This window comes from Puntigrus tetrazona, unplaced genomic scaffold (genome assembly GCF_018831695.1).
Source record: "Puntigrus tetrazona isolate hp1 unplaced genomic scaffold, ASM1883169v1 S000000528, whole genome shotgun sequence".
NCBI lineage: Eukaryota > Metazoa > Chordata > Actinopteri > Cypriniformes > Cyprinidae > Puntigrus > Puntigrus tetrazona.
The window spans coordinates 77480-105000 of record NW_025048164.1 but is presented as its reverse complement, the minus strand read 5'-3'; the positions used below and the strand labels follow the sequence as shown (position 1 = coordinate 105000).

General features: G+C 34.4%; 2 protein-coding genes across 4 annotated transcripts in view; one reads left to right on the top strand and one right to left on the bottom strand.

The window, feature by feature from the left end:
- The window catches only part of LOC122334489, a 1740-nt gene extending 1184 nt beyond the window's left edge, over nucleotides 1-556 (top strand). Inside the window, exon 1 of the mRNA XM_043232461.1 lies at nucleotides 1-556. This exon is cut by the window's left edge and continues 1184 nt beyond it. The gene's annotated coding sequence lies outside the window, so the exon portion shown is untranslated.
- Nucleotides 557-5247: 4691 nt separating this feature from the next.
- On the bottom strand, nucleotides 5248-27018 carry LOC122334467 (coiled-coil domain-containing protein 9B). 3 transcript variants are annotated; one of them, XM_043232413.1, is made up of 15 exons: nucleotides 26976-27018; nucleotides 26226-26296; nucleotides 21740-21850; nucleotides 21523-21627; nucleotides 20955-21092; nucleotides 19384-19524; nucleotides 15449-15505; nucleotides 15096-15265; nucleotides 11530-11567; nucleotides 11391-11438; nucleotides 10075-10168; nucleotides 9388-9421; nucleotides 8367-8733; nucleotides 7311-7393; nucleotides 5248-6177 (listed from the first exon to the last, which is right to left on the bottom strand). In XM_043232413.1, exons 1-15 carry the CDS (start codon nucleotides 27001-27003, stop codon nucleotides 6151-6153), a joined length of 1512 nt encoding a protein of 503 aa, XP_043088348.1. In that variant the 5' UTR covers nucleotides 27004-27018; the 3' UTR covers nucleotides 5248-6150. The 3 variants fall into 3 exon arrangements, with proteins under 3 accessions (XP_043088348.1, XP_043088349.1, XP_043088350.1); XM_043232414.1 differs by lacking the exons at nucleotides 26226-26296; nucleotides 26976-27018 and adding an exon at nucleotides 25028-25256 and having other exon boundaries at nucleotides 5311-6177; XM_043232415.1 differs by lacking the exons at nucleotides 26226-26296; nucleotides 26976-27018 and adding an exon at nucleotides 23360-24104 and having other exon boundaries at nucleotides 5311-6177.
- Nucleotides 27019-27521: the final 503 nt, after the last annotated feature.

The following is a 27521-nucleotide window of genomic DNA, read 5'->3' as shown; positions in this document are numbered from 1 at the left end:
GAGCGCAAAAACTTAACACTCATCCGAAGCGACTGTCCCTCGGAGCCCGGTCTCGTGAAAACGCGTATAAATAGCACGCTGGATCAAAACGAGCACTTCGTGTATATTACACGTGCATATAGTACGCGGTTTTTACGTGCGTGCGATACGAACGTTTTTAATGACGCACACCTGCCCCACAACTCTAACGCTACTATCGCGTAGCATATGCGCGCCAACGCTTTCATTCGGCGTGCTCTTTATACGCTGGTTCACGAGCTCAACGCCTTGATCCCGACAGCCATTCTTCTGGTTTTGGGGGGTGGGACGGGGACAAGCTTTTGAAAGGACAACTCTGAAAGCTTGCATGAAGTTCAACTTAACAGATTTAATCAGGATTCTTATGTTAGAGGAACCTGTGTCGATGCTCAGGTATGTGCAAATATCCATGTAAATGTATTGTTTAGTAATGTACATACATGCTCTGGAAATAACTTTTAGCCTCGCTGGACCATTTTTATAACAAACGATGTACCATAAGTGTAGAATACATCAATAAACCACCAACTACTACAAACACTCATTTCCGTTCCTTGCACGAGGGGTTAAAGAGAAAGATGCTCTTGCCTTATATAAACCAACCCGGGCAGCACATCAATCACTTTGACTAGATTAAAAGCAAGCTGGCCAGGTAACGAAATTAGAGTTTGGTTGAGGTGAGCACACTGTTTAATCCTCCATTAGCCCATAATCGGATATTAAAATCAAGGCGAGATTGGGTTAATGCTGACTTTTGTGCAAAACGCTGGCTGGTTCCTCGTTTTTCAGGCATCGGCGGCTCTTCGTGCTTCACAGCAATGCATTTTCACTCTCTTCTGCCCTCGTAGTGACTCTCGTCCGTCTTATTTGTCACCGGTCTCTAACTGCGAGTCACATCTAGTGATGTTTAGAAATGCTTCTTTCCGAACGGTACGCGAAGAAGCCTCATTGATCGACCCCGCGAAGTCAGAAGCAGGAGTTACACAATCCTGCTCTATTTTCAGCGGCGGCTCTTTGACCCGTTACAGCACAGGCCGGAAAATATATCCGGGAGAAATCTGTGCAACGCAGAGATACAAAACGGCCATTTAAGCGTCCGATGGAGATGCCAAGACGCCAAAAAAACCACATCCAGCAGAAGTTAAATGCTGGAGGAGTTCATTCGAAACACCAGCCACTGAATGCGTTGATGCGGTCGAGTCACTGTTTGCTTTCAAAGCAGCTGCTTCCTATAAACAAGATGTTTTTGTGATTCGTGCTGTAGCCGAAGATGATTGATTCCGCCGCTGTGGGTACAAATCAATGATAGAAACACCGGGTTGGGCACGAAACCCCCTCGAGAATCAATTCTTAGAGGTGTTTACCGAGCGCCAGAGCCGGCAGTCAGGTGATCAAACCTCCAGAACCAACTGCTGAAGACGAATGTGTGCAGCGAAAATACGACCTGACCCGCATACAGAGACCAGATGCTACCGCTTTCACTCGACAGCACCCTAGCAACCATCTAGAAGACCCTAACACCCTAGCAACCATCCCTAGCAACACCCTAGCAACCATCTAGAAGACCCTAGCACCCTAGCAACCATCCCTAGCAACACCCTAGCAACCATCTAGAAGACCCTAGCACCCTAGCAACCATCCCTAGCAACCATCTAGAAGACCCTAGCACCCTAACAACAATCTAGAAGACCCTAGCACCCTAACAACCATCCCTAGCAACACCCTAGCAACCATCTAGAAGACTCTAGCACCCTAGCAACCATCCCTAGCAACACCCTAGCAACCATCTAGAAGACCCTAGCACTCTAGCAACCATCTAGAAGACCCTAACACCCTAGCAACCATCCCTAGCAACACCCTAGCAACCATCTAGAAGACCCTAGCAACCATTTAGCATCACTGGCAGACACATTTCGACAAAAACAAATATTTCTAATATTAGCAAGGCTTTAATTGGATTGCAAAAGAAAAAAAATATGCACATGTATAAATTACAAGGATACTCAGGTTATGTACTCTGAGTGATTTTTCGGATTACTTGGTAGCTCGTTTAAAATTTTCCATTCACAATCAAAAATAAGTTTTTCGTAATTATGTGTATGAAACATTGTGAATGGAATGTTTTGTGAATGGTGTTTTTCCGCCGAACTCAGAGGCGTGCATTGAAAATTAATTTACAACGTCATGCTATGCTGTGAATACAGTCAAAGCTAAACGATGTTTAGAAAGGAACCTTTAAAAGAGAGAGAAAGGGAAGAATTAGGGAGAAAGGATAAATGAGGAATAATTCACCGCCATGTTGTTAGAATAATATGCAGTCATGCAATAAAAATTATGATTATGAGCATTTAACAACCCGTTCACATTACAGCTTTTTAATTCAAAAAGTATTTAAGGTTTTAATTCGACACAAGTGAATCATACGAGTCATATACAAACCAAGCAAGTCTTGAATCAGTGGTTGGCTGAAGGTTGGCGTTAAATGCAATCTTAAAACTGTGTATGGCTAAATAAATAAACCTCCTGTATCATTTGGCGTCCCATCAAACCCATAATACTCGTTGTTAGCTCTTATGTCGATTATGCGTTCAATAACAGTGCGGCCGAAACCCGCATCCTGAAGCAAAACCATTTGAGACGCACCGAAACCAGTCGAAGCTGTTGTTTTATGCTGTAGGTTCATAATGGGCTTTTCAATTAGCATCAGTCAGAGCGGCTGGAAATGCATTATTAATCAAGCCGAGAGCGCTGTAGGCCATCGCCGGCCGCTCCTGACCCCGGTCTGCGTTCACAGCTGCAGGTGCTCGTGATATAATCCAGAGCCAGAGCACTGCAGTACATTCACTGCCAGCAGACCACGAGGAAAGACGCTCGTCTCACACACACTGTGCTTTCTGGGAGGCTTTGTGTCCCATTTCTGGAATAACTGCTGGTTATAATCACTACGGGCTTTTTATAGGACCGATGGTCCCTTCAGGTCTTCAGTTCAGTAACACACTGTACAAGCGTCCACGATCCCAGAGATTAAAACGTGTCCCTCAGCAAGAGAGAGCTGCTTGATTGATCGCATACAAAATAAACACGTGTGTGTGTGTGTGTGTGTGTATAAAATCACATTAAAAATATGTATATATTTTATACAATGCAAACAAACTTTTATTTTAGATGCTATTTGATATATCCTAATGGTCCTAAAACGCAATTTTATATTATATTGCAATATTTTTAATGCAATTAATAAAATCATTTTAAAAAAATGCAAAAATACAAAATTTAGTTTCTAAATTCAAACATAATTTATTCTCAGTTAAATGTTAATATATTTATTCATATAAGTGCTGTCAAACTATTAAGCACTCTCTCTCTCTATATATAATACACACAGCATATTTTGAAAATATTTACAACCACACTCGCACACATATATATGTTGTTTTTTCATATCATTCATATATTTCATATGTAATATATTTCAATACTTTGAAAGCTATTTATATAAATGTGTGTATATATATTTATACGTATATATATATTTATACGTATATATATATTTATACGTATATATATATATATATATATATATAATGTGTGTGTGTATATATTCATGAATTTGAAATTAAAAATCTTAATGGTTCTAAAAAGACTCTATTTATATTATATAAAAATATATAAGGGGTCGAGATGGGTCCCCAAGTACATTTTTGTTCCAAATATAATATTTTTTGGTTACAATAATTTTTTTTTAACCCACGGCAACAGTAAAGCAACCCAATTCTGCCAAAACCCCCAAGACTTTGCAACACAATATACCACAGTATATCAAAAATGGTGCTTAAAATCTCTTCGGTATAAACAATAAAACTGAGCGACTAATTAGCGTCAGTGTGAAAAGCATTATATTTCGCGCTCGTCGTGCTATTTAACTTCAGTTCGTTTCGTGCTGACTGTATGTGCTCGTGTAGTTATGCTTTAGATACTTTTTTTAAATGTATTTTTAAGCAATTGTGTTTTTCACTGGACGAAAGCAGCTTCGTCTATAATCCGGACCGTGGTGTTCATGAATCACGCGAGTCACGTGAGCGTCCCGCCTAGGTCCCCGCGGACGGTGCTGTCCCCGAGCGCGCCTGCTGGAAAAGGGTAATTAAAAGAGTAACAGAAGACAAAGCTGCATTTGAAGAGATCAGGGAGCGATTTCCAGAGCAACCGCCCGGTGGGAGGCTTTTAAAAATAATAAGACACTAATCCCACAAGATCCTGCATTAAACTGAACGCAGGGCTGCATCAAAACAATATTTAACGCTTATTTTATTAGCGTCTGTTCGCTGCTGTTGAAGTGGGTTTCGCGTTCACCGGACAGCGGTGGTCGTTTTTTGCCCGTCCACACGAGAAGAGCGAGTAAACCCACTTCATCGAAATAATTAATTAGCGACTGAGCGATAAGCCCCGCCTCCTCGAGGGATCAGGTGAGAGGAGCAGGTGAAAACAAAGCCAGGCCGGAAAGTGTGAGGAACAGACGGATCGGAAATATCGAAGATGAAGCTTTCGTGCATGTAGCGTGTTTCACTAAAAATGGCAAATAAAGCATAATAATAATAACAGTAATAATCGTATATATATATATATATATATATATACACACACACACATATATATATATATATATATATATATATATATATATATATATATATATATATACATACATATACATACACATATATACATATATATATATATACACACATATATATATATATATATATATACACACACACACATATACACACATATATATACATATACACACATATATATATACACACACACATACATATATATATACATATATATATACACATACATATACATATATATACACACATATGTATAAACGCATATAATGTATTTTCTATGATTTTAAAACATATACACACACACACATACATACACACACACACATCATATATATACACACATATCTATCTATCTATCTATATATATATATATATATATATATATATATATAACAAAACATACATACATACATATACATACACACACACACACACACACAAACTCTAAACCACAAAAGATTTATTTTTAATTTGAATGTGTTGCCTGTCATTAAATATACAAATATTATGGCATGTAAATGTATTATTTTAATGAAGTCTTAATACCTTTACAGGTAGATATTATTGGTATAAATTCATAAATAAGGTCTTTTGATCAATTTTAGTGCATTTTTTAATCATTTGTCCGGTGAAAACAGCGCAAGCATCACAGTACAGGGCTGGTAGAAGCTTTTAATGCTTATTATTTATATTCAACATTCATTTCAAAACCAAATGAACACAAAATAATTAAAGTGACGATATAAAAATCAGCCTTCGGTCACTTAAAACCTCGACCCCTCAGCAGGGTCATGAACTAAACGGTGCCGAACTAGCAGGTCAAAGTGAACCTGCTTCAAAAACCTGCTCGAGTCGCAAACATTCTGCAGTCTTTCGTAAAAACTAAATAACTTAGACCTTCGTTTCGAATCGAACGGCAAGTGGTTTAATACTTTTCAGTTCATTCATACAAAATAAAGTGCTAATAAACGTACTCCTTGCGAGCGATCCACACTAAACCCCACGACACGTGTGCTTATGAAGAATACATGGCAACCGAGAGGCCTCCGTCAGATAGATAGATATATATACGAGTTATGATGAAGAGAACTAGATTAGTCGGTTAGTGCGCCGGTTAAGTCTAAATGCACACTGTGTCTGTGGGTTTGTTCCACTAAGTTACACATTCAAGTCGTTTGTAGTGCTTTTAGACCGAAACCCCACCAAACCACCAAAGATCCGTCAGAAACCAGCGGAGCTTTGGGTTCGGTGGCTCAGACGAAGGTTAGCTGTGCGTCGAAGCGTTAGCAATCTCCCGCCTACGAGAAGAGAAACCAAGCAGAACAATCACAACCAGCGTTTTCAGCGTCCGGGAAACAAGACGACGCTCCACACGCGGGCGGTGACTCAGACGGGCCCCGGGCCGGTCGGAAACATTAGCGGCTCGTCTTTTCCTACAGTTTGTTTTGGTTTTAGTGCATGATGTTTCGCTCCGGACGCGAGTGACATCATTTGCCATCTAAACCACTTTCCCGTTCTCTCTGGCCTGTGGGAAGAAAAAAAAAAAAAAAAAAAAAAAGAGAAATAGTAAAATAAATCTACATATTTCAACACAATTAAATAGTTGTATGACAATATATTAATATACATTTTTCATAAAAAAAAAAAAAAAAACACACATATATATACACACACATATATATATATATATATATATATATATATATATATATATATACACCATTGTTGCAAATTTAAATAAGCATATAATTTATAAAAATTCAATGGTAATTTTTATATTTTCATTTGATTATTATTATAATAATCATAATTCGTTAATAAAGTAAATATAATGTATAAAATATTTATTATTATTATTAGTAGTAGTAGCTTTATTAAATTGTTATATTTTATCTCATTATTGATTTGGTAATGAAATAAATGTGATAAAATAGTAGTAGTAGTACTTGTTATGATTAAAATTACTATTATAAGTGCATATATATATATTAAACAATAGTTTAGACTGTTTTTTTATTAAAAAAAAATTATAATAAGCTTTTTTTTTTTATTTACAATTTTTATTTTAAATTAAACCCCACAATATAAAAAAATATTTTAAGACAGCCACATATAGTATTTTTTATTTTGTAATTTATTTTAGTAAATTTCTTGTCTTAAATATATAAATAATAAATATTACTATTGTAATAAATCACTATAAGATTTATATTTATTATTTAGTAATTGCTATATTCTTATTTAGTTTTATATTAGTCATAATAATAATAATTATTATTATTTTATAGCCATATAAAATCACAAAGCTCTACAAATTCAGCATACCAAGCTGGAATTTTCTTTTAAATGCATTTTAAACTGGACCTTTAGCATAAAAATGGCAAAACACTTTTTTTCCCCAAATCGTGTGGCTCTAGATCAATGCAAAAACACCAGAGATGGACTGTAGTGTTGCATTTAAACACTTTAAAACTGGTGAAACTGTGCTCTTTACTTCGTAGGACGAGTAAGTGGCCTGGTTACATATATAGTGCTGCTTTCTAGGGTATTTCTGCAGCACTTCAGCTGGATAATGGAGTTTCAGTGGGCCGCTAAATCCTGTGAGGTGGGACACTTCAAATCTGCAAGTCAAATGAGGCTTTAACGCAGCACACTCACCTTATCAGAGCTGCTGCTGCGGTCGGGAAGAGATTGGCCTGGCTCCAGATTCAGGACAGACAGACTCGAGTCCATCAGCTCTTCTGCCCGAGAGAAACACAAACACACACACACACACACACACACACACGAAAACACATGAATGCACAAACCCCAAAAACCTTCTGCACTATTTTTTTCAATACAGTGCATTTGTGCAACCCACTTTTCCGGTGTTGCTGGATCAAGAAATAAAAATATAATCGCTTTAAAAAAAAAAAAAAAAAAAAAAGTAAATGTTGAACCTGAATTAAAATACAATACAAAAAAGTTTTTTCCCCCCATCTAGTTTAACCTGATATACTAAAATTAAATATATAAAAAAATTATAATCTTAAAAAGTATCCAAGTAATATAAAAACTTAATTATATTTTAATAGTACCTAAATAAAACTGTTCCAGAAGTAATTTTTTCATTCATTTTTGTATAAAAACCTCATTAAATATTATAAACATAACATATGCTAATAAAAGTTTTTATTATTTTTAAAAATGTATTCTTTATTTATAGTATTTGTTTACTTTACACTGAATAGTGCAAAATCGTATTTTACTTTGTTTTATAATTTATTTAAAAATGTAATTTTTTGTTGTAATTTTAATTAAATACTAATACTACTACTATTTATAATAATAATAATATACAACATTACAAACTTTAAAAATAAAGAAAAAGATTCAAGATGGGAAAGCACTACAATCCCATGAAGCACTTAATTACATAACTGAGTTAAAAACTAAAAGTTGCTGATTATATCTACAGAAACAATATATCTTAAATTTGCCACAAAATATGTATCTGTAGGAATACAAATATTGAATAAATATTTTGACAGGGGCTCGACTGCATCATTTGCGGTAGCTTATAGGAGTGGGCGGAGCTTTTGGCTCACTGCCAGTGATTGGTGGAAGTTCTGTACAGCATTATGGGTAATGTAGTTTTTCTACACAAATTCAGCTTTTAAACACAATTATTGTTAAAAACAAGCCGACCGCTAGGCTCTGATGTTCTCGTACCGTTCCCCCTGTTCGAGCAGCTCTTGCTCGGTTGCTTCTCGTTCGTCTTAGTCTCCTCTGGGATACATTCGCTGTCGTCTCGCTCCAGTGTTCGCGTGTCTCCTACAAGGCCGTTCTTGACCTCCGAAGGCGTTTCTGTGCCGTGGTTTTCAGAAAATCGGACCTTTTTCTCGGTGGCCTTGAGAGCGGTTTCTGTAGAAACGCATCCGTTGTGCTCCGCCGTACCGTCAGGGGTCACGACCGCGTCTTCTGATCCGCGTGGCTTTGTGCTCTCAACGCCCGTCTCTGGATTGACGTTCTCCACTTCAGGAGCGCAAAGAGCATCGAGCTCCTCTAAAAACTCCTGCAAACTGCTCTCTGGATACACCTGGCAGAAATCAAGCAGCAGGTTTATATAATATTAGAAAGGGCTACACGTTAACCTCAGACTTGAGCAGTCTTGAGTGCGTTTCACGAAAAAACTAAAGAAAAAATGATTAAAACTAAAACTGAAGCCTACATTTCAGACTATATTTCACTGCGACCTTTTTTCGCAAAAATAAGACCATTTTAATCCCAAACGTGACCATTTTTGTGAATGTCATGATAACACGTACAGAGGTTACCCCATTAATCGAAGTAAAAAATTATAAATAAACTAAAATTGAATATATTTTTATTGCATTTATTTTCATTCCACTTTTTTCCCCAAATATAATTTTTTTGTGAATTTCATGAAAACAAATATCTAAAAAACTAAAATAAGACAATTCGAAACCTATATTTTGGAACATTAATTTTATTAAATTATTTTCATACAATTAAAATTTTCTTTATCCCACTTTTTCATTAAAAAAAATAAAGTTTTTATATAGATATGCACAGAAGTCACCCCAAAGATCTAAACAGCCAATTATAAACTTATAAACAATTATAAATGTCCTTTTTTTTTTTTTTTAGGACTATTCATATATATTACTGCGTAATTATTTTCATTAAAAAAAAGAGATCATTTTCTAGTTACTGTAGAAATAAAAATCACCTGCAAGTGCTCTTCCTGCTCTTTAGCATCCCACCTATAAGGGAAAAACCAAGAAATTCTTTATATATTTATATATATTTATATTTTGACAATGACTAACAAACGGGTAAAACCTAGGATAGTGGCAAATTAAAACAATTAATTAGTATTTGAAAGTAAAGTAATTGTAATTCACCTTTTAATGTGTCATAAATTGATTATTGCTGTAAATATGCTTGAAAAACAAAAAAAATGTGCTTTAACATTTTTCTTTCACACCATAGAAAGGACACATTAATATTTTAGCTACCTATATATATATATATATATACACACACACACACAAACACACACATATAGATGCATGCACACTTTAATTAGTAACTTTAGATTACATTAGAACATCTTTAATGATAAAAATACACAAATGAATAAAAATGACAATAATATCTGTATTTGTCTTGTCTTTTTCTTCAGTTACTGTGTGTAGTGTACAACGAGGAACTGCTTTGAATCCGTAATAAGATTTTAAAAGTCGAATTAGAAGAGGTCACGTGACCAGATGATTTTTGCGGTTGAGCGTTAATGGCAGTGGAAATGCACAGAACCGTAAAAGCATTTCCCATCATCCTCTGGGGACGTATGACCTAATGCGGCGGGATGTTACTGTAAACGCTTCAGCGCATTACCCATCAGAGGTCAGATTACCTCCTCGCTCGACCCGTCAGACGGTCTTTGCCCTTCGCTTTACTGCCCACCACCGAAACACACTTCCCCTTCCTGTCTGACGCCTGCTGCCGACCTACAGACACATCAACACACAACGTAGAGCACGATTTAATATGAGCCTATTAACTACAAAAAGAGTCTTAATTATTATAATCACACAGCGCCACTGTGACCGAAGGGGATAATTTAATATTTTAATATAAACTTCCAATGAAATGCTGGGATTTTAATGTAATATTTTTCGATTTAACATTGTTTAAATATTTAATTCAATTTAAATTAATTTCAATTCAAACGTGTATATATATATATATATATATATATATATATATATATATATATATATATATATATATATATATATACACACACATATACACACGTTTGAATTGAAATTAATATAAAATTTTATATATACATTTTGTATATAGAACTTAATGTTAAATATAAGCAGCTTACATTTTATATAAATATATATATATATATATATATATATATATATATATATATATATATATATATATATATATATATATATAACATTTGAGCTCAGTTTTCTTGGAAAAACAAAACTAAAAATATAGAAAGTAATACTATAATAAAAGTTTTGTAATAAAGCTTACAATAAAAACAGCTTTATTTATATTGAATATTTTAAATTGAATTTCTTTGCTTAAATGTAAGACTTTTTTTTATATTCACTTGAAATATTTTGTTATACATAATTTATGATTTTTATATAGGCTCCCAATGGAAGAAATGAGCTTGAATTTTACTGGTGAAAAAAAACACTAAAAAGAGAACGATAAAAACATCACTAGTATAACTTTTAAACTTGACGCATGCTAGAAATAGTATTATTAAGGTTAGCTAAAGGAAAACTACTCTCGTAAAACAAATGTTGTTACGTTTTCAATTTTAAACAGAAGTTAATGCATTAAAAAAAGAAACTAAAACAGAAATTAAAGGACATGATTTGCCAAGGCATTTGTATTATTATTATTATAAAAATCTATCTAAAAATAATACATAAGTGGAAAGAGAATCGCTGTATTTGGCACAAAAAGTACTTTTATTTTTATTTACAGTTTTCCATTTTTAATTTCTATTATCTATTCACAATTTTAATGCAGATACAGAACATTGAGCATTAAATGTGCTGCTAATTAAGATTTAGATTTAGTCTATTTTTGCTCAAACGTGGCCAACTCCACGAATTCAAACCCATTAAAGTACATGAAAGGTTTGAGATCAACTCATATCTATATGTTTTTAATCTTTATTTTTTTTTGCACCTCTGGATTCGTCCGCTCTCATGTTTCCTCGTCTGGCGTTTCGACCTCCTATTATCAAAAACAATTAAAACAAAAGGTGCAATATTACACACGAAGCCCAAGAACATATCCCTGCCGAGTTAAAGTGAAAAACGCTCACCTCTGTTTGATGTTCCTCCGTGTTCCTTTTCAGAGAACCTACAAATAAAACACATTGGGAAGGAGCCATGCAAATCCAGCTCAATCCGTCACTAGTTCAGGGGTTAGTTAACACAGTCCTGAGTCAGACTAGTTTGTGCTGGTGAGCGAGAAAGCACTGCTGGTTAAACTGGTTAAGCTGATAAACATTTAAAAGAACAGACGCGGGTCACCGTGCAAACAGTAATAAATAATGAAATCGTCAAAGACAAAACAGATGGTGCAACACTTTCATTATTAACTTTATTTAAAAAAAATTTATTATAAAAGTTATCCATCTGTGTCTGCCCTTCATTGACAATCTAAACAGAAAAAAAATTTAAAATAATAATAAAAAAGAGAGAAATGTCTGCAGCACAAAAAACATTTCCCAAAATTAAAGTAGCGAATAAATATAGTAGTAAATAAAGAAAAGTAAGATTATTTTTGGACTTCTAAGAGTTTCAATGCAACTTACTAATATATATATATATATATATATATATAAATTGTATTTAAATGTGCGTACTGTGTATATTTATTATGAAATTTATGCATGTATTAATAAATTACATATAAATAAATAAATATATGCTGTATGTGTCTCAATGAAAACAAAAGTTATTTTGGATGTGCATTTTACAGCACTAATGTTTATATTAATTTAATATATATATATATATATATATATATATATATATATATATACATATATATATATATATATATATATATATATATATATATATATATATATATATATATATATATATATATATATATATATATATACACACACACACACACACACACACACACACATATATACACATGCATATATATACACATATAATATTTTCTTCTTTTTTTTTTGATTTTGGAGTAAAATATGAGCGGCGCTTCACCCAAACATCTCTTGAACCCAGGGCTGATATTTGTCTGTGACGTGACTGTTCTGCTCTCCTGAACGAGACGTTCACCGATCGAGTGCGTTTCTCTCTTCTGCCTCCCACAAAACCATCGGCCCCTCAGCGTCTCGCGGCCCTCAGCGATCTCTAGCGCTCGCGAACCGTCCCAAATAAGGCAAGGCATTCAAAGCACCCTAAAAATAACCACTCGGTAGCGCTCACGGGGGGAGATTATTTCTTCCAGAGGAACCCATGCGAACCGATGAAGACTTCCAGACACTTGTTATCATTCGGTCTGAAGTTTGTTTGTGGCACGGCGTGCTCGGGTCTCCGAGCGTCTCTGCATCATTATATACAGAAAACACAGATCATGCACAGATCCAGACGCACTAAAGCCTTACGCTAACAAAATAATTAAGTTACTGCCACCAAAGGTTTTCAAAGTTCAATTTCTGTTCAGTCTAATGTTAAAACCTCTCAGTTCAGGTTAGTTCAACACTGATGTTTGTTTGAGCGTCCAGATGTCAGCTTCTGACTCGACCAATCACGTGAGAGAGGGGCGGGGCTAACTATTGTTATGCAAATGCATCGGACATTTCAAGCATTAAACACCATTCAAAACTCATTTTACTTTCATAATATAATTTCTGAGTGTTTAAAATGTTTGTGACAAATAAGGGCGGTTGAAAAAGTCATTTAAGGAGGTTTGATTTTTTTCCCCTAAATGTCATGTTTTCCATTTTAAACTTTTCTGATAGTTTGAGGATGAAAAAAGATGCATAATCAATTGAAGTGAAGTTCAACATTTATCAATTCATTATTAATTTATAAAAAGTTATGCCATATGAAATATTGTATTTTATCTTTGTGTCAGCTATAATAATTTTCCCACATTTTATCTTCTGCACTACAGAGACTTAAATTAAAAACGTTTTTCATTTTTGTTCAATAAACTGTATTATTATTCATCATCATCATCAGTAATAACAACAATAATATTATTATTGTTATTTTTAAATAAATTAATTTTACTGTGCAATATATTTGTCAGTTTCTTTAGCCAATTAATAAAAATGTAATTAATAATGATGATCATCACTAGTAATAACACTGATTTAATTCTTCATTTTATTTAAAGTCCTGTCCATTCATGCAGATTTGCTTTAAAAATATTTAAAGAATATATATTCTTATTTTTTAATATTGTATAAAACGGTTTCTTTAAAAAACAACGCAAAAACATAATAAAAATGACTGAATTTATGCCACAAAGCCAAGACGAAGCTTATGTGCGTCCAGAATGACCTTTACTTCTAATAAAGTCTGATTGAATTACTTATCACTGAGATATTTGACCCTGAATAGCATTCAAGAGACGTGACTGATAAACATTCCCAGAAGCACCAAATATAAGACGGCTTCAACAGATGAACACACACGAAGCCCATGTTATTTCTCTTCTCTTTCCCAATCAAGCGCTGGCTCTCCTGCCTCAGCTCGTGTTTAATTGACTTCAGCAGTCGTCAGAGCGTGAACGAGAACCTTTTATGACCTCTTCAGCAGTAAACAGGAGTGATGTGGGCAGCTAAAATGTCAAAGATCGTTAAAAAAAAAATCCTACTGCATTTCACTTCCAAAACATTCGCGGATAGAGATATCGAAGTCACTCGCATAAAACGTCGGCGTGCAAGACGCGGTTTCCATCATAAGAGAACAAAATAAAATCCTAAATTCGTGAGAAAGCGCCATAATGTTTTCATAATAAAAAAAATATTTAGATTTATATATTCGTATTGCATATAAAATTCTCACGCGTTAGAGTTTTAACTAACAAACTATTAATTTTTTTGTAAACAAAATAATCCAAATAGATCCAAATAATCCAATAATCCAAATAGATGGAATTAAAATACATAAACCTTCGATTTATGGCAAAAAAATTTTTACTACATAATAAATGACTTCATTAATTTTTTTATGTGCATTTTAAGATTTAATGCACATCTTGGTGTTTCCATCCATCTTCTTTTAAATGCAATATCTGCATAAAAACGCATGAATGTAAACGCACATAATGATTTAATCAAAATTAATCGCATCCAAAAAAGTTATAATGTTTATGTACTGTACATACATAAAAACAAAATATGTATACATTTAATTTATGCTTATATATTAAATATATAACATAATATAAATATATACATGTGTAAACACAGCAAATAATTGCAAAATATATACTGTTTGTGTTTGAATTTCCATATACATAAATACGCAAAGCATAACAAAAACTAGCTATTAAACATTTGACAGCGCTACTAGATAGATATCTGGCTGTCTACTGGTTCATTTTAACCAGCATTAACAGCTAAATATCAATGTTTTCAGATTTTAAATTTATACTCAAAATTAAATAATTGAGATTTTTGAATCATTTAGCTCAGGACCAATAAAACCAAACAATATCTGAAGGTGCACGTACGACAGAGAAGAAGGCGGCAACTACGATTGAAACAGCTGTGATTTATGTATGAATGAGGCCGTTAAACATGCAAAAAAAAATAAAATAAATGAAACTGATTCGTGCAAACTAAAGCAGCGCAGGCTCTCAGGTCAGAAATCAGGCGTGCGCCTGGCTTACATCAGATCGGTCTTCTCCATGTCCCAGGCTCTCCTCCACTGGCCTTTGGCGTTCTTGTGTCGGGCCACTCGCTCGCGGTCGATCTCCTCGCGCTCCTTCTTCCACCGCAGATACTCCAGCTGCTCTTCTTTGGATGTGACGAGGTTCAGGTCAGCGACGGCCTCCGCGACCTGCGGGCGCCAAACACACAGCAGTCCGTCTGTATTCAAACGCGCACCTTTGAAAACCGTCTTTCGTGCCGCGTGGCATGGCATTGGTCTGAATGAAAACGCGAACGCGTTTTTCACCACTAGGTGCTGCGTCTGGAGCATGAAGACAGACAGCGAGTGTGTGAAGGGTGGAAACGCTCTCACCGAGGCCACATACGAGTCCTCACATCCTCTCCAGTGATCCGGCTTCCCCGTGTCGTCCTGAAGAACACACACAGACGGCAAACACTTACAGGTCAGCTCCTTCAAGACCTACGATTTAATTTACTGTAAAACAAGCGCCACAAAGATGAATAGTTAGATATGCATTTTCACTTTTTTTAATTTTTCTTGTTTTTTTCCCTCTGTACTTGTTTTAGTGAATGCATGATTAATTGAAAATCACATGACTTGACAATAAAAGCTGTTTTTGATACCTATAAAATCTAATTATTAGCATTATTTGATTTTATTTATCAAATTATTTCTTGAAATGCAAATGTACCATTTCCATTAAATCCAATTTTAATATTTTTAATACATTTAACTAACCACCCGATTATTGAAATCTATAAAAACGGCTTAAAATTATTTCTTCATACAACAACAGGTCTCGGTTGTCTTTTTTGCACAAAATCGGTGTTGAATATTCAATGTTGAAAATCTTTCTGGCAGTCAAAAAGCCAGGCATAAAACTTTTCCACACGACAGGTTATTTTTGTGTAATATGTTGCCTGTACTTCGGTACAAAGGCTAATATTTTGGATGTGGGTATAAACGGTCATTTTGTACAGTAGAAGCAATACACTGCCCTCATGTGGATAAACGTAAGCAGGACCTCACGCAGCGTCTTTAAAACTTCAATCAGGAAAAGATCCTCTTAGAGACACCCAAAAACGCTCATTTAATTGTGAATACTGAAGTACAGTATAAAAAAAAAAAAAAAAAACACTTAAAACGAGGAGAACTTAAAGTCAAGCAATCAAGCCAAGTACAGCATTCCAGCACAAATTAACCTGTTAAATTAAAATAAGCAGATTTCAACATGGACAGGCTGTGTGAGGGACGAGGGTTATATAATTGACCGGAAAAAATAAATAAATAAAATACTATTCCCCAAAGCAGCTTTTCTCATTTAATGTAACAATGCACTAAAATAACTAAAAGTGAGTTATGAAAAAAACTAATTAAATAAAAAATGAGGAGATAATAGTGTGTGTGCAAACATAAAATATTAGATATATTACAATATATTACATAAAACTGTTAACACAGGAGATATATATATATATATATATATATATATATATATATATATATATATATATATATATATATATATTTAACTAATATTTTTAACATTATGTTATTACAGTAATACTTTACAATAAGGTTTTAACATTAATGAGCAATACTACAGCATAGACTGATTGACATTATTTTGGCTCCTGAAAATCTTAAAAGCAAAACTAGTTTAGAAACGCACTAGTCCTGAAACGCACACTACTTCGACCAAACCAGACTGATCCTGCCGTCACCATCTCTCCCATCAGCCTCATAATACACCCCTTCAGACGAAAGAGCGGCCAAATGTTCATTAGATTAAAGCATAGGGCTCATTATGATCACAAGCAATGAACCTAAAGAGAGAGATTTAGAGCCTCATTCTCCTCTCAGCATTACGCTACGTCACGACGACCTTCTTCTGGAATCGTATCTGACGCCGGCCGCGCTCGACGAGGACAGATGCATTATGGGAGAATCCTTCCACATACGGTATCTCTGTGACTCAGTGAAAGCCCGGCTCCCACTCGCATGATTCAAATCCGTCTGTCATCCGCGAGAACATCTGCTGTGATGACAAACCATGAAAACGCAAGAGAAAATACGACAGGAAATGCTCATTAAAATAGTCCTTTGGTTCGAAATACGGCATAAACCGTTTCCTGAAATCTACAGGAAGCCAGAACTGACTCACGTATCAACCACCTGTCATAGAAAAAAACAACAAAAAACTAAATTAAGCATTGTCCTACTTTTTTCCTCTTTAAATAGTCAGATTCACCCAGACAACAAAAAACTATGGATTTTTAATGGATTTTAAAGCCACCTAGCAACCACCCAGATGACCCTAGCAACCATAAAGTAATAAGTGTATTATGGCAGGTGTTGTTTTTGATGACTAAATATATATATGTGTGTGTGTGTCTATGTGTGTGTGTGTGTGTGTGTATTTTATATATATGTATGTGTATTTTATATATATGTATGTGTATTTTATTTATATATATATATATATATATATATATATATATTTATATATATATATATATATATATATATATATATATATATATATATATATATATATATATATATATATATATATATATATATATATATATATATATATATATATATATATATATTATATATATATATATAAATATATATATATATATAAATAAATGTATGTGTATGTGTGTATATATAAAGTAAAAGTACTTAAATAATTTGCTTTTTTTTATAAATTAAAGCTAAATAAAAATATTTTAAAAGATTGCCCTAGCAACAACATAGCAACACACGTTATGGCCAGTGTTTTTATTGTTAAACAATTAAAAACCAAACCTAAGTGAAAATTAGAAACGCTGCCTTGGCAACTAAATGAATCACAACATGCTTAATTTGAACTTCTAAAATGAGCAAAACTGTAACTAAAAAAAAAAATAATAATAATAATAAAAAAAGAAATAGAAGAAAAAAGGATTGCTAGAACTAAAATAACAGCTGAAACCATAAAAGTGAAATCGAATAAAAAAAATTAAAAAAAAAACTACAGCAATAACAGCATAAAATAATAAATGAACTCTGATTATGGAGCTTGAATATAGAGTGAGCTCCACATTCACATTCAGTGAGAGTAGAGTCTGTGTGCTGCATCAGACAAAAGCTCTGATGATAAAGAGCCTCAGCTCGGGCACACAATGGGCTGCTTTATCCAGACTTTCAGACTTCAGGGGACAGAAGCAGCTGCCGTCCAGACAGCTCGGCCCCGCTGGGTGTAAAACACAGCCCAACATCACATCTGTCCACTCCCTGACGTTCCCACACTTACAGACATGATGCTAAACTACAGATAACTCTGGGGTACGCTTTCTTACACTGGTCTCAAACAGCTTGGGGATATATTTTAATAGTGCTGTCAATCAATTGATGTTATATATATATAAAAATATAAATAAATATATAAATATAATATAAACAAAATTTATAAATATAAATAAACATATATAATAAATATAAATATATATATATAAATATATATATAAATATAATATAAACAATTTATAAATATAAATATATATATATAAATATAATATAAACATAATTTATATATATATATATATATATATATATATATATATATATATATATATATATATATATATATATATATATATATATATATATATATATATGCATACACACACACACACATATATGCATAAACACACACACACACAAATATATATAATTTATATAATGTGTATATATAAATATATACTGTGTATTTATATATACATAAATAATAGAGACATATTACACAAAAAACTATTTTGTATGCAAGTCATTGACAGAACAAATTTTTTAATAAACTTTTTTATTGAACTGGTATTTTAGATTTTTAAATTTTACAGTCAAAATGGTTTACCCCATTTTTGGGGTAATTTGTATTATTTATTCTTTATAGTCTTTCATATTTTTTTATTACGGTTTTAGCTTTGAGAAATAAATGGTTTAATATTTTGCTTCAGTTTTATTTTTATTTTAGTTTAGTGAAGAGTGGAGTGACGACGCTGAATAGTCCATATATAAATCAGATTTTAGCTATTTGAATTTTTACTGTATTTGCCATCAAGTAAATGCAGACTTGGTGAGCAGAAGAGACCTCTTTCTAAAATCTTACCAGACCCAAACGAGGCCTGAAGAAGGTTCTTACGATCGGTCTCCTTCCAGCAGCAAGGCTGGAGAACTGAACGAGGAGGGCGTCCCAAACGCAGGCTGCTAAACGAACAGCAGACGAAACCTCTCCTCACCTCGGTGACTCCCTGCGCAGGCGGAGGACGTCGTTTTCCTCGTGTGGTGTTGGGCTCCAGCTCTTCTTCAGCGCAGGACTTCAGCCTCGCTGGACTCACGGGCCGGTTTCTGTCCTTTCTTTCGCCGAACACCCTCTTCCCCTGAAAAAACAGGATAAACGCTCTCTAACGGCACTGAAATTCACGCTATGTCTGATATAAGTTTCTGAGGACAACACGCAAAGTTGGGCTGCACGATCTGGTAAAAAAATGTAAATATCAGATCTTCGTGAGCATTTTACCGTTTGGATTTGAGTAAAACTAGCATCATATCACATACACAGAACTGTAAATGTATTCACGGCAACCCGTCAAAATAAAAGTCTGGTTTAATTTGAGTTTTTTTTTACATTTTTAATAATGTACATGGGCCACTAAAACTACTAGCCTACTAAAATTAAACAAACTTTTTTTTTTGAGGAATAATCAAACAACATTTCTTCCATGTTTTAATTTTAATAGTAAATAATATTTCCAAAAATAAAGTTTGCTTCATTTTCAATAGTTCAAAAGATATAATAAATTAAAGCTGTATGCCTTTGATAACCAGGAAATTTTTTTTTTTAAATACACAACACAATTTCTTAGAAAAAAAAGACAGACTACTTTTTAAAGACAAAACGCTTGTATCTTACTTGTAATGCTGCAAAATTTAGACCAATATTTTGTGATTATATACCTATATTAATAACATAAAATGATGATTATTACTAAAATAGAAATTAAAGAAAATAAAATAAATACTATAGAAATGTTCACATTATATTATTATGTCTATATAGTTTGATACTATTATATTTTATAATATATATATTTTTTTCTATAAAAATTCATTTATAGAAAAAACCCTAATAAAAATGTCAAACACACAAATTGATTAAAGCCAAAAAGCCAAAAACTAATTAAAAAATTAATAAAATAAAGAAGAAAAATGTGTCCCTGGTTAATAATGTTGATTTCACAGTAAAAATACTATTTTAAAAACAACCTAAACCTTATTTTTTTTTATAAAATGCAAAATGGTAAATATTGCCTCAACAAGTAAAATAAAATGTTTTTTTTTATATTTTATTTTAGTTACATTTTAGATTTTTTTTTTTAGAGTAAGGATTTCTTTTAAGTAATTTTTGACAGTATTTATCTGAAACTAAAATAAAAATTCATTTATAGAAAAACAAAAATAAAAATAATAATAATAAAAATGTCAAAAACACAATTTGATTAAAGCCAAAAAAATAAAGATAAAAAAATAAAACTAATTGAAAATATGAATAAAAAAGAAAAAAAGGAAAAAATTGTCCCTGGTAGTAAAATAATGTTGATTTCACAGTAAAAATAATTAAAAAAAACAACCTAAAAATAATTTTTTTGGGGGGGAGGTATTACAATTTTTTCAACTGTAGTTCTAATTGTGAATAGCTTGTGTGACATCATTAAAGGTAATCAAAGTCATCAAAAAGAGAACTTTCTCAAAACTAGTTTATTATTAACTAAAAGAACTCACATCTAAGATTCGACTTTAAAGAGCTCACCTTGATGTTTCCAGGTGTTGTGACGAGCAGCTGCCGTCTCTTTCCTCTCCCGGCGCTGAAGACACTCGACCCCGGATCCTTCTGCTCTCCGTCTCTCAGTCCTCCGGGCCCCGAGCGCTTGGTCACCACACGCTGATCCTGAAATGCACAAAAGTCGTTTTAGGTTCATCGAAACGCATTAAATGTAAGCAAAAATGTAAGTTTTTGGAGAATAAAATGTCAAAATTTGGTTGAAATAATGTTATACTGCCATTCAGTGCAACATAATATTTATGGAAAAATTCAAACAACATGCTTTTTCTGACTTTTCTGGAAAAAAAAAAAAAAATCTTACAAAATCTAGGATACTGGCAAATGAATTTTTTTTTTTTGGGGTGAAAGTACAAGGAAAAAAGTAACAAAAAAATAATTTTTGTAACTATGCCTGACAAGACTGTTACACTGCGTTATATATTAGGAGGTGTCTTCTATAAATCAGGTAAAAAAATGTATTATAATTTTGAATTTAATTTAATCCCCTTCATCATCTAACATGCGTGTTTGTCTGTGCAGGCACAGAGCGGCTCACGTTGGAGGATTTGTTGATGGTGATGGTCAGATCATCAGTCTTTCCCTTCCTGCTGTGGAGTGACATCCCTTCCTGCTCCGCCCGCTTTTTATCCTCCTCCACTTCCTGCAGAACAGCACGAAACTCACAAAGTGCTTTTTCTTTCATCTTTTGACCTTTTACCGTCATTATTCGTTTTTTTTGTAACTTAAAATGTGTTTTCTTTAAAGCTTTTCACCTGGTAGCGTTTCATAAGCGCTTCGTTTTTCTTCCGTAAGGCCTCGATCTTTTTATCCAGCTCCGCGTCCTTGTGTTCCTTCTTCATCATCATCATCATTTCTGTGGGACTCTGAACAGTTTATGAACACGTCAGCATCACATACGCAGTAATCCAAACAATCTGCACGACATCGATAGATTTCTACACGAGCAGCAGCGTAACGGTATTACGTTTTCCTTGCCCACTTATGAAGGAGACAACCGAACAATCTGGAGCAAACATAAGAGACTTACATAAGCCAAATCTAACAAAATAAGGCTGCATTTATGTAATGTAAATGCCAGAGACCGGGACAGAAACCGAAATAGAACGACTGTTTACTTGTTTCTTTAACACCGCATGCATCCGTGCATGTAACTGCACACAAACGTGCCATTATTAGCATCAGCTGCTGTGAGCGGCAACATGAGCTCAGCACATTGAACTCCTCATGCCATCAGCTGCTTTGAGACGTCTGACTTTCACATGAGAGCATGGTTTCAAAGCCTGTCACTCAAAAATACACTCAATAACCTCAGGAGGTTGACTATAAAATCACCAACAGTGATAATGATTATTAGTATTATTTTATTGTTTTTATTACTATTGTTTATATATACTACCACTACTGAATAAAAAAATATATATATATATTAAAAAAATATAATAAAAAATAATAATAAATAAATATTTATATTTATATATATATATATATATATATATATATATTTATATTTATATATATATATATATATATATATATATATATATATATATATAAAATATGTGTATGTGTGTGTCATTTTATTGTAACAAATAATATAATAAAAACCACTAATAATAAAGAAGACTATTATACATTAACTCATAAACAAAGAAAACAATTATATAAAATATGTAATATTTCTATCTTATTTCTATGCATTGCTAAAAAATCAGAAAAACAAAGAGATTTCATAAGATTCTGAATTAAAAAAATAAATAGCCTTTAAATTGCATGAGTTTCATTAAATTAATTAGAAATGCTTTACGATTAAAAAATAAATCAATTTACTTATTAAATATGCAATCCACAAAAGAAAATTAACAAAGAAAAAATGGAATAAAAAAAAATAAAACATTTAAATGTGGAAAAGGTAATTCATAAAAAAAAATGTATTTGAGGAATAAATCATGAAATACAAATGAAAAAAAAAATTAAGCTCGGCCCTGGAAGGCTGTAATGACACACAAAATGTTATCTACTAAAAAAAAAAAAAAAAAAAAAAAACATGCTGGACAAACATTTTTAATGGAAAAGTAGGCAATACATAAAAAAATAAAACAAATGCATTTATATATATATATATATATATATATAGAGCCTTGCAGATTTTTTTTTTCCTTTTTTTGTCCAGCAAAGCTGCACAAAACAACACGCTGGGTTGTTAAAACAAGCCTTGGTTACATCACGGAAAGGACCATTCAGTCGCAGCACAGCTCGGATAAACACACAGTTTACCCAGAGCCCAAGTCTGGCTCTCTGGCTGTGCATTTCAAGGCCAAGCCAGAGCATATAAGACACGTTTGATAAACATTTCACAAGACGCTAAACTCCACCTCTCGGGCTGACACTTGACCTCATCTGTCTGAAGCAGAGGAGGAAGATAAAGCCGCCGATCCCCGCGGTCACTCCACGTGAAGAGCTTCTCTGCGAAACACAATGACTCAACACTCGCGCAAAGCCACGGAAAAAGCGTGTGCGCGCTTTTAAAGCGGCAGCGCACAATGGATGCTGTGCCACAGGCGTGCAAAACGAATACGAGCGCTTGTTTGAAATACGCCGCCATTTAAAAGTGCGACGGCATTTGATCGTTTTATGCTTTTTCTAAATACAATAACGTTTAGGAACCGCATACTCTTAACACTCAAAACGAAACGCTAATAGAGGTGCCCACAAACAATTCACGGTCATCGCAATGTGATTTATTAAGGGAGTCTGATTGGTTGAGTCTTGCTTCAGTCGACACCAAGCATCTTAACTTTGTTAAGATTCCCAGCATTCCTGTTTCGCCAAACGCACTGAGACATATTATGTGGGACCAGACCAATACATCTGGGGGAAAAAAAACAACATGCATACTAATAATTCAAAAGTGGGTAAAAACCCCTTTATTGTGGAAGCCGACAGCGAACCGGCCAGAAGATTTTGAATAAACATTGTAGGATACTTTAGTAAAGCACCTTATTTATGCATCATGCATCGATTTATGCATCATGTGACTCGGATCAGCAAGAAATTGTTCGCCAAAAAATTAAATTAGCTGAAAATGTGCTCACCCTCGGGCCATTCAAGATGTTTGTTTCTTCATCCGATTTGGAGAAATGTAGTATTGCATCAGTGAGCAATGCATGCGAATGGGTGCCGTCGGAGCGAGAGCCCGAACAGCTGATGAATACATCACAATAATGCACAGCAGTTAACATCTGGAGAAGCTAATTCATCATTAATACATTATTAACATCAAACCATTATTTCTGACTAAAATATGCATCGCTTCGCCTGTGCAGATCTCTCTCCCGATTCAGACCACTTTCTCACTTATTATGCATTGCAGTCTGTATTTGAGCTGAAAACGTCTTCTCGAGATGGTAACTGATGGACTGGAGCGTTGCGGATTACCGTGATGCTTTTATCAGGCTCTCATTCCGACGGCACCCATTCACACGCATTGCCGAGACACTGAAGCAGCGCTACATTTCTCCAAATCTGTGAAAGAAGCAAACTCATCCTAAACTCCCGAGGATGGCCCGAGGGTGACGGCGTTCTCAGCCAATTACCATTTTTGGCCGAACACTTCCACCGGCTGAGCGTTCTTCAAAACATCTCCTTTTGAGAGAGAGCACAGGATTAAACGAACTCGGCCGAGCGATTCCTTTAAAGAGCATCTCGAGGGCGCCCAGAGCTCACAGAGACTTGGGTCGCCAAAACAAACCTCGCACGAACGCACGGAGGGGAAAAGCCAGCGCAACACGAGCCAGCGTGAATCATCGGCGCTGCAAAAAGGACAGGGAACATTCCAGCGGCCGCTTCCCACTCCTCCGTACGGATCACATGTCAAACAGCCCCGACTATCAGCCGACGGACGCTCGCGTGCCCAAACCCAGGCCTCGTCCTCCGGAGGCGCGCGAGACGAATCATCCGAGTCGCATCCTCATCCAGAGCGAGCGGCGTCCGGAGAAACGGCGGAAAAAGCGAGTGGAAGAATGAGAAGCGGCGGCACTCACGGCTCTGTTCATGTCAGCAGGGAAATCTGGGATCCTTCCAAACGGCAGGCAGCCGACGCGGCTCGGGGAAGAAGCGCATGGAGTCCCGGATCATGCCTTGATTACAAAAACGCCAGTTGGGCTGCGAGCCAAGATCCCCGAACGCAGAGAAAAGCCCTGCTAACGGATCCCGCGGCTCTCCCGTACGGCGCAGCCTCTCTCTCTCTCTCTCTCTAAAGCTCTGGCTCATAGTTAAAATTACCCCTCACTCCCCCACCCACGTCTGCTGTCATACCCCTGAAAAACTACACGGATCACATCCATTCATTCGCTGCCTCTCAATCGAGGGGTTTCACTACAAATGCACTCATTACGAAGAAGGAAATCAGTGTCTCTTAGGCTCAGCTTTCATAAAAACTCCCTTTTACACTCTCACTAATCAATTTCGAGAATTAGATAAACCCACAGTTATTTAAATCTCATGCCGTCGCCGTCGAAAAACGACGTTTCTAAAAACAATACGCCGGTGATAAACAAATAACACAAATAAAAGCTAAATTAAACACTTTCTAAAAATTTTTTTAATTAATTACTACAAATTAATAATTAATTAAAACGTTTGGAAGGATTAAATTATGTATTTGTTTATCAGCTCGTCATTAACGGTGAGCATGCACTGAAATATTAAATTTAAAAACTGATGAAAAATTAACGATTAATAAAAGTGAACAATAAATGTTTTTTGAACAGCATTTAGTGGCTAAGCTTCATACGATTAATCAGCGTCTGAGAGCAATTACTTGATAATATATTACATTTACATTTAGTCAGATATATTACAGATATAGAATATATTACATTTAAAACTACATTAAATGAATTCAAATAAATATTTGGGGTTTCCTCGCTAGTGTTTGTGCATGCAATGTATAAAACGGCAACTTTCGTGACCGTCCCAAAACACAGGGTTGATGAAAATGTATTGCATAATGAACTTTACACAAGATTTAAAAAATAAATTATTGAAATATTTAATATTTAAAAAAACATCTTATTAAGGTAAACTACCTGTGACTTAGTAGTCATTATAGACAAATACTTGTGCAATAAGTATAAAAAGCAAATCAGACGGTCTCTCTGTTTAAGCGGGAAGTTCTGGATCAGAACGTGAAGCAATCTGAATCTGTGGAGATGCACTGAACGGATCTGAAACACTCACCTCGTCCTCCAGCAGAGAGTCCTCACAGAAGTCTGTGAACATGATGTGATGCTCCTGGTGTTGCATGACTCCTGTAAAAAAAAAAAAAAAAAAAAAAACAATTCATGTGTGTATACAATACAAACTGGCATTATTGCACCAAAAGGAACTCAGTTACAAGCAAAAAGAAATCTGAACAGAGTATATTCACACGTGCAATGCTTTTATTTATACCATGGTAATTAATTAGCATTTATGTATATATGCATCATTAGACACATATATCAAAATGCCATGGTAAAGGAACGGTATTTCAGTCCCAGCTAATGGTCTTTGCTTGGCTATTTCAACATTCCTGCTCAATTTCTAAACCTGCAATATCATATTGATAACACTAACTAAACTAGCAACTAACCCACTCACTAACGACAAGCATAAAACTAGCACACTCCAATAAAACCTCGCATAAATAACAAAGAACAAAACGCTACACCACACTGATCGCATGTAAAGCTCAAAACGTTCCTGTATTTAAAAATAAAAATGATCATAAGGATAAGAAATTATTGAAATAAGTATTTTGTGAAACGCTCGGATAAAGCTGCATTTCTTGCTAAGAACTTAAATCTGTTTGCTAACTTCACAAACAGTCAGTCAGACGACATTTTTTTTCGATTTCTACGGCAGTTCAGGCATCAAAAGAAAAGAAAGAAGATCAAATGAGATAAAAAAAATTAACCAGCTAAACCGGTGTGGGTCGTTTAACGTTACCTGCCAGCCAGGTAAAAAACAAACTCATGACTAGCAGACTGACCCGAGGCCTGGGCCAGTGACGTCACTGGTAGATTTGGCGCCATCTGCTGCTCGGTGACGAAAGCGCGACACCACGTGATCCGGGCTGCCTTTTTATTTTATGACAAATATAGCAACCTCGAAGAACAGGGTGTCTTATTCATTTTATTTTATTTATTTATTTATTTATTTTTTTTAGTTGCGAGGGAACAACCGTGTTGTAACTTTAAACATAAAACTTTTTATTACGTTTTTTTTTTTTTTTTTACCTGTGCAGAATCTGACATTGCGCACTCGTAATAACAATCACGTAGTTTAAACGTATTTTGTTAATTACAAACACATCGGGTTGCAACGTGAATAGATTGTGAACCGGAAGTCGGAATGTAGCTTACTTCCGCGTTGCAAAAAAAAAACATTTTTTTAAATTTCTTAAGGATGTTTTGCGTCTAAATGGTAATTAAGCACTTCATTAAGTTTTCTCACGCAGTATAGCCTGTAAAACAATCAATAGAATAAAGAGTA